Source organism: Fragaria vesca, linkage group LG6, assembly GCF_000184155.1.
Source record: "Fragaria vesca subsp. vesca linkage group LG6, FraVesHawaii_1.0, whole genome shotgun sequence".
Classification (NCBI taxonomy): Eukaryota; Viridiplantae; Streptophyta; class Magnoliopsida; order Rosales; family Rosaceae; genus Fragaria; species Fragaria vesca.
Window position 1 is genome coordinate 6,182,973 of NC_020496.1, and position 8,294 is coordinate 6,191,266.

Sequence of the window (8,294 nt, forward strand, 5' to 3'; positions counted from 1 at the left end):
TCTTTAGTAGTTTAGTCTTTTTTTTTTTTTTTTTTTTCCTATATTTAGTTTTCTAAAATTGCGTTTTTGGTGAATAACAGTTAAACAAATAGGAGCATTTTGTACAGTCAAAACTGGAGCTATATTTTCGATCATACTGCTCCAGATAAGTTGTTCTGCTTTGTGCACTTACAAGACATTTACTATTTTGGGTAGGACATAACACTAGATGTTTTGTTATGTAGTGTTGTTGCTTTTGTAATAGCTTCATTATTAGAATCATATGTATATGTAATATACAATGTATTGAAGTTCTATGAAGTACATATCAAAAACTTTTCCATCAATCAACTGAATCATTAACCAGCTTTATAAATAAACACCGCGCCAAGGCGCGGGTATCAACTCTAGTCTAAACCAGCTTATGAATGCCCTTTGACACTTTGATTCCAGCTCCTTCTAGGAATTGTGTTCAAGTCATGTCTATGGTGATGAGTGTTGTCAACAATGTTTGATAAGTGAGGCTAACGATGTTGGAGTAGATTTGGGTCATTCTAATTAAGCAAATTCAGGGGTGAGAAGCTTAAACTACTTAGAAGGTGAATATGGTGTGCTCCAAACTTTGGGAGTATGGTGAACGGAAACACTAAGAATTGCTCTATAATTAGATGTTAAGATGTGGTTTTTCAGATAGCAATTTTCATTGGCACATGAGCATGACAAAAGCTGAATACACAAGCAAACTCAGTTAACCAAGATTATTAACTAGAGGAACTACTATGAAACCAATACAACGAGACATATGCACCCTTAATACAACAAGCAAGTTTTGTCATTGCAAAAACGGTTGGGGGAGATAGCATACAAACAAGTATACATAAAAGATACAGTCTCATCTAACTCTGCATGCTGCAGGACCTCCAGGAGAAATATTTGGGTTTGGAGATCGACAAATAGCACCTGGTCCTACGTTGTTAGAAAACCTTTGACGCATTCGATAATCAGGAAGTCTACTCATGGCAAACGGTCCACCCAAGGATGATTCACTTGGATCGTTACAACTTTGTAGCGGTTCCAAAGTCTCTACTACATCACTCATTAAGGGCCTTGCTTTGGGGTTTTGGCTGAGGCAGTAGTATGCCAAGCTGCAGGCTTTCTGTGCTGCCCTGGTTGAGTACTGATCTAACCTAGGGTCGATTATTTGTAGCAACTTTCTCTTGTCATTCAGTTTTGGTCGTGCCCAATCTACCAAGTTCTGCTCCTTGCTTGGTCTGGTCTTGTCAACCGATCTCCTTCCTGTCAAAAGCTCAAGAAGAACGACTCCAAAGCTGTATACATCACTCCTAGCCGTCAGGTGGCCTGTTCATTCATATAGATTTCATTCAGCGGAAGAAAAGCATTGATACAGGCAAATTAGTTCTAGCTGCCAGAATACAAGGAAGAAAACTAGACACAATGCAGCACATATCATTTGTCAACACTTTTAACCAATAGAGAGGATTATTGGTGGAATGACTTCTGATCTATGAGTTTCAGAACAAAATAGTGTAGATGAACAGAGTAACACTGAATATTTCAAAGCAAGAGTATCACTCGTCACATCAATAGTAAAATACAATTGCAGGCATTTGGAATCTAGCAGTATCATCAATTGATTGGACCCGTAAACACAAACGATGAATTGTACATACATATAGAGTAACACTAGAGTATGACCTAACCCTGCTAATTATCCATAAATCCAACTTCCAATTGCTATAAAAGCTCAACTCAAATACCAAGAAGAAGTGTTATCTTTGAGCACTGTACTGACACATATGGTATCTACTTTATTCAGCATATCAGCTAGTGAAAGAGGTTATACTCTAAAATACAATCCACTGGTATAATGGCGAACCTTTGTGAGACATCAAGCACACTTACTCATGTTCATCAAGAGCCACTCTATATGCTCTAGCCCTCCCCTCCCAAGACCCTACTTTGGTAGTACCAGATCGGGTGCAGGCCTTCCTATTCTAAAAGTGTAAATAGTAAAGGGAAGAAAGACGGTTTCAAAACAAACCAAATCAGTAGAGACTCTTGAATTTTAGTAAACATGTATAAGGTAGAGAACACAAGAAGTTGATTACGCATGGTACAGCATTCCTCAAATGATACTAATACCAGTGACACGAAACATCCCAAATCCTCCCAAAGTAAGCACCTTACTGGTACAGATATTCAAATTTCTTCAATAAATGGGAAGCAGTCAGATTTTAGAATTTAGTGAAATTAATTGGTTCCTCCATACAAGACAAAAGCGTAGATTTGTTTCCCACTCAACTAAGCTTTACATTAAAAGAGTATTCATTGTACTTCAACTACTCTATCAATCAAAATGCAAGTCCAGCAAATCCAACACAGAAGAAGAAAGCCATACCAGTCATTACATACTCAGGGGCTGCATAGCCATAGGTGCCCATCACTCTAGTTGACACATGGGTCTCATCCCCTTGGGGTCCAGCTTTAGCCAGCCCAAAATCAGATAGCTTTGCAGTATAATCCTGCAAGAAAAAACCACCATTTTGATGAAAAATGAGTTTGCATGTTAACATTAAGATTAAAATATTGCACAATGTCATCAGAAAATTCCGAAGGAACACCACTTACAGAGTCCAATAAGATATTAGAAGTCTTGAAGTCTCTATAAATCACCGGCCTCTCAGCATTGTGAAGAAAAGCAAGCCCCTTGGCAGCTCCAAGAGCAATCAGCATCCTCCTCGACCACGACAATGGAACAGTCGCCTCTAAAAAACAATTCCCGAATTTAATTATATAAGCTAAAACAAACCATAACAAAAACAAGCAAGGCAAAATCGAAAACTGATTAACATACTCCGGAACAAGTGATTTTCAAGGCTCCCGCGGAACATGAACTCATACACAAGCAATCTGTGGTCTTCCTCACAGCAGTACCCGATCAGCTTGACCAGATTGGGGTGGCGGAGCTGGCCGAGGAAGTTGACCTCGGTCAGCCACTCCCGGTGGCCCTGAAGGCCCTCTTTATTGAGGACCTTGACGGCCACCGGGAGCGATTTCAGCCCCACCCTCACATTCTCATCAATGTAGCCCTTGTACACAGTCCCGAAGCCTCCCTCGCCCAAGATGTAGTCAGACCGGAAGCTCTTGGTGATGGTCTCGAGCTCGTAGAGGGTGAAGGAGATGACGTGCGTGTAGAGCACGGCATTCTTCCGCGCGTCCTCGAAGTTGCGTGGAGTGGAAGGATCGCTCAGATCTGAAATCGAGCGGCTGTGATTCTTGGTCTTGTCGCCCTTCACCGACGACGGCAAGGAGCTCAGCTGCTGAACTGTTTCACAACCCGAAAACAAAAAAAACCAAATCTTTACTCCAAAAACAAGAAACCTTAGTTGCAACAAAGATCTGGGTATTTGAGGAGGACTGACCTTGAGCATTGGTGACGACAGCAGATTCCTCGCGGGTGCCGCAGTTACCCATCTGGCGGTTAAATTACGGTTAGAGGTAGTTAGAGAACGAGAAGGGGAAGGAGGAGAAGCGGAAAGTGAGAGGGGGGGTTGGTGAGGAAATAGTACTTGAGCAGGTAAGAGTGAAACTAGTGTGGGTTGAGTGGCAGCGCAGAAGACCAATCTCATTCTTCGATGGCTTTTCTCCCACCTCGTCTCTCTACTTTTGCCCCCCAAAGCTTTTTATCCTCGTCTCTTTTTCCCACTGTTCTTTTTTAAGCACTAGTTAATTAAGGAAACACTGATTATTATTATTATTATTATTATAAACTAACGGAACCCACTTCTGAACTCTCACTTTGAAACACGCTTTTGGCCGTTAAAGCAGAGGAGGAGAGAGAAGAAGAAGAAGAAGGGATCGAGGAAAGGAGACCAGACGTTACAGGGAGAGCTCTGTTGTCTTCTCCAAGTGTCAATGGTGACACTGTTCCTCTCTGTTCTCTTTCTCTGTTCTCTATCTCAGTTCTTGAACCCTGTGAGAGGTTTGAGAGTGATGGACCTGTATGTATGGCTGTGGATGTCCTCCTCCACTTCCCTCCCTCTTCGCTGTTGCTTACGGTCACTGTGGGGACCACTGGTTCCCTCCCCTTTTATCTGAGCATGTAATTTTCACCCCTATTTAAATTAAATTATTAGGGTTTGTGTCAAATGGTACGACATATGGGTTTTTAAAAGGGCAAATGATCATTACATTGTTATTTAATTGTTTTATTAATTAATAATAACCACATATTTTGTGAGACATGTTATACCATATGATAAGCTTCATCATTTGGCCCTTCGACCTTTCGGCCCTTCGGTCCTAACCCGCCATACCCTTTAGGCCTTAATAATTACTTATTTTCTATTGTTTTTAATATGTTTCTTATATTTTATATAATACAACTAATCTTTCTTTAATTTGTATTTCGTTTTGTTAAATAACTATTGATTTTTGGTGATTTAGAGAGATAGTTAATGAAATATATAAATATAACTACTTACATTAATAATTCTAGATGTTTTAAGTTAAATATAATGTATATGTATGTTAAATATGACTAAAAATAGGGTCTTATATCACATATATCCCTTGAGGTAGTATTTGAGAAAAAAAATTAAAACTCATGAATTTATTTCGTTAAATAAAATAACTTCATATTCGGCTCATTCGGCCTTATTTAGCCCTACTCAAAAGGCCGGCCTACCCGGCCCTATTAGCCCTAGCGAAATGGGCTTTAAGGGCGGGTAAGAGCTTGCATATTTGAGTCCCGGCCCGACCTTACCTGGTCTTAAATTTTGTTGACCAAGTCAAAGCCCCACTCGACCCTACCCTAAGCCCTAAAATTTAGGGTAGGGCTGATGAGACCTACCATATGGTATACTAGAATTTTCTAAATTATTAATGTCAATTTTTTTTTTTGAGAGAAAATTAATTCAATAATCAAAGATCATAACATTCGGAAGAAATATGCTCCTCAACAGGCTGAGGAGGGACAGATGAAAAACCTATACTAGTTCTATTTCATATCGCTATCTGCGCTAAGGCAGTGCAACTCTATTAGAATTTCTTCTGACAAAGCCAAGTCTTGTAGAGGAGGCAAGTAATAAACTATCCCTGAGATCATTCAGTAGGAATCCTAACTCTTAGCCATCCAAAGACCCCGTGTTGACAACATCCATCAAAACCTGACAATCTGTTTCCACTAAAAGAGGAACAAAACCATGTTCTCTGGCCAACCGGACACCTTCCAAGAGAGCCAGAAGTTCTCCATGGCTTGGAGAGCTTGACTGATATAGGAAGAATGGAGAAACACCAAGTCAACTTCATGTATCATCTCTGAAAACTCCAACTAGACCAGTAATGTTATCTAGATGATGAAAAGAGGCATCTACATTTAGTTTTACATAACCTGTAGTGGGACGCTGCCAATGTGCTACTAAAGGTTGTCTTGGCAGCCTTGTCGACGAATAGGTTGCCTAAAATTCTTCCCACCATCCCAAAGTAATATGAACCACTTAAGAAGCTTGTTTTACCTCATTCTCCTAAACTTTTGCGTTTCGATTACGCCAACTAGCCCACATACTCATCATCAAAGTATCAAAAGAGTTTTGGGGTACAGAAGAGAAAGCCACTAACCAATCATGAACATACAAGGCTTGCTACATTTGTGGGCTCGCTGCGAATCGTAGAAAAGAGGTTGTATGTTCACCATCACGGAGTGTATGAAGAGGTGATTCTACTTCTTCCTCACAAAATGGACATTGGGTATCGATGTCAATACCACGTTTACTAAGTCGACTTCGTGTAGGTAGAATATTAGAAGTAGCTTTCGACACACATATCTTAACATTCTCTGGGACTTGGGGGCGGTCCATAACTTATTCCATAGAGTGGAACTATGAACTAGGGTTAGAAACCGTTGAATGCTTATCTAATACTCGACGCCTAGCTAAATGATAGGTTGTACAGACAGTGAACCTTCCTTTCTTTTCCTCCCCCCAAATCCATCTATCTTGGTCACCCCGATTACTAACAGGTAGAGCCATAATCTTTTGTACAATCTGAACTGGGAATAACTAGTAAGTAGTGGGATGTTCCACATACCTGGACTGCAAAAAAGGTCTGCCACTGTGGTAGCTTTGTCAGACAAATAATGCTTCAGATCAACATCTTTTAACCATGGATCAAACCAAATACTTGTTCGTTGTCCATCTCCAATCTGTCTCTTGACTCCATGTCACAGAACGTCTTTTTCCCTCTAATACTTCTCCATGCATATGACGGAGAGTTATCCAACTCAACATTCCAAAAATTAGAATGTGGAAAGTAAATAGCTTTCAGTTATCTGCCTGGAAGGGAATTTGGGTTTTGTATCAAACACCAACCTTGTTTGGCTAACATTGCAAGATTAAAAGCAAATAGGTGTCTGAAACTCATACCTCCTTCTGCTTTCGGTCTACAAAGCTTATCTCATGCTCTCCAATGCATACCTTTTTTCTCATTTGTTCCTCCCCACCAAAATTGGGCACACAACTGGTGTAGTTCCTAAATCAAATGTTGAGGTAGTTGGTACACTACCAGGACAAGTACTTTAGCCGACGAAAAATTTTCGTCGGCCTGTTATCCTAATTCGTCGGCTATAGTGTCGTTGGGAAAAGGTCGTTGGTGATGGCTTTAGCCAACGAACCTAAAGACCGTCGTCGGCTATTGTCCAGACTTTAGCCGACGACGTCCTGTGTCGTCGGCTATACTCTCAGACTTTAGCCGCCGACGTCCTGTGTCGTCGGCTTTACTCACAGACTTTAGCCGACGGAACAAAGATATTCGTCGGCTAAAGTATATAATTAAAATATTTAAAAATAACTATAGCCGACGACATAGAGTCTGTTTCCTCGGCTTTAGTAGTGTTTAGCCGACGAAACATGCCATAATTCGTCTGCTAAACCCTTTGGAAAAAAAAAAATACTATAGCCGACGAATTGTGGCATGTTTCGTCGGCTATAACGCCATTCCAGTAAAAAAAAAATACACGAAATTCTTAAATTACCATTCCAAGCAAGCTGCAAAATACACCAAAACAATTCCATATATATAACCAACAAGAAGCACATAAAACTATATAAGGTATCAACTACACAAAATCTAGATGGTCTAAATTAATATCCGAATTTGGGGCCTGCTGGTGAGGAGATTGCGGCGGCAGAGGTAACTCTATAGGCGCAGGCATGGGCGGAGGTGGAAGTCCCTGAAGCTGGGCAGCTGTAAAATCCTGGAAGTACTGGAACATCTGCTGCTGCTGGGCCTGCTGGGCGGCATGTAGGGCTCTAGTGTAGGCTCTATATTCGGCGATCTGGGCGGCATGAGCGGCAGCTTGAGCAGCCTGAGCGTCAGCCTGAGCAGCATGAGCGGCAGCCTGAGCGGCTTGCTGTTCCCGTAGTCTCTCAACTTCCGACTCTAGCTGAGTCGTCCTGCTGTTGGTCGAGGCTGCCTTTCGTTGAAATCCTGGAGTGGTCTTCAGGACCCCCTGGCCCTTCTTTCCTAGACCCCGGCAGTAGAAGTTGTTTTCTCGCGGTGGGAAGGCTGTGCCCATGATCCTCGCCCTAACCCTCGGATCTGAAGTGTCGATCCGGGAAATGGCTTCGGACATCTCTTCCTCCTGCGTGTCCGGCCATGTCTCCCTCACTATAGCACTCATCACCTCGTCACTAGCCTCCCTCACCTTTGCCTAATTGGATAGGAAAAAAATTATTAATTAACATTTTAACGTATATATATAAGTAAAATTAAAAATTCCGTAAAAAGGAAAGAGTACTTACTATATCCTCCTGGGAGTCGGGATATGCCCTCTCGTACGTATAGACGTACTGGTTGACCTCTGGATGTTCCCTGGCCGCCTCGTCCATGAAGACAGCGAACGGTCTAGAACCGGCATGATGGTTCCTTGTGTTGCGTTGCCGGTTCTGAGCGTTCACCCGAGAAACCGCCTTCAAAGAAAAAAGTAATAAACTATTAGTAAAATATTTTAAAACGCACGTACTTAATGATAAATTAACTAATTAATTTATTTAAATACCTGTTTACGAGGGTTGTTGAATTCTGATGTCAGAAGCCAACGCCACTCGTACTCTCTGTACTGGAACTCAGCAGGGGTAGCAGAACGTGCGTTCCCGTGCGTAGTCCAATGGGTCCGCAACTCGTTCTTCCACTCCTTGTACCTACAGATACAACAAAAATATTAGAAATATTATTAAGATGACATACAGTTTTGTTTTTTCTATTAATTTTCCCTAACGTACCTTCCCCCACTGCAC

The 8,294-nt window shown here is 41.4% G+C and overlaps 1 protein-coding gene across 1 annotated transcript; it reads right to left on the reverse strand.

The window, feature by feature from the left end:
* Positions 1-705: 705 nt before the first annotated feature.
* LOC101293502 (serine/threonine-protein kinase At5g01020-like) lies at positions 706-3,678 on the reverse strand. Its single transcript, XM_004302448.1, has 5 exons — positions 3,423-3,678; positions 2,855-3,325; positions 2,629-2,765; positions 2,399-2,522; positions 706-1,338 (listed from the first exon to the last, which is right to left on the reverse strand). The coding sequence occupies exons 1-5, from the start codon at positions 3,472-3,474 to the stop codon at positions 872-874; spliced, it is 1,251 nt and encodes a 416-aa protein (XP_004302496.1). The 5' UTR covers positions 3,475-3,678; the 3' UTR covers positions 706-871.
* Between the last annotated feature and the right edge of the window lie 4,616 nt (positions 3,679-8,294).

Bases quoted from the DNA above. Each gene is read 5' to 3' on its own strand.
- LOC101293502 (XM_004302448.1), bottom strand. From the start codon at position 3,474: ATGGGTAACTGCGGCACCCGCGAGGAATCTGCTGTCGTCACCAATGCT. The intron at 3,326-3,422 runs GTCAGTCCTCCT...GTTGTGAAACAG, and splicing joins TGTCGTCACCAATGCTCAAG to TTCAGCAGCTGAGCTCCTTG. The intron at 2,766-2,854 runs GTATGTTAATCA...ATTGTTTTTTAG, and splicing joins TGAAAATCACTTGTTCCGGA to AGGCGACTGTTCCATTGTCG.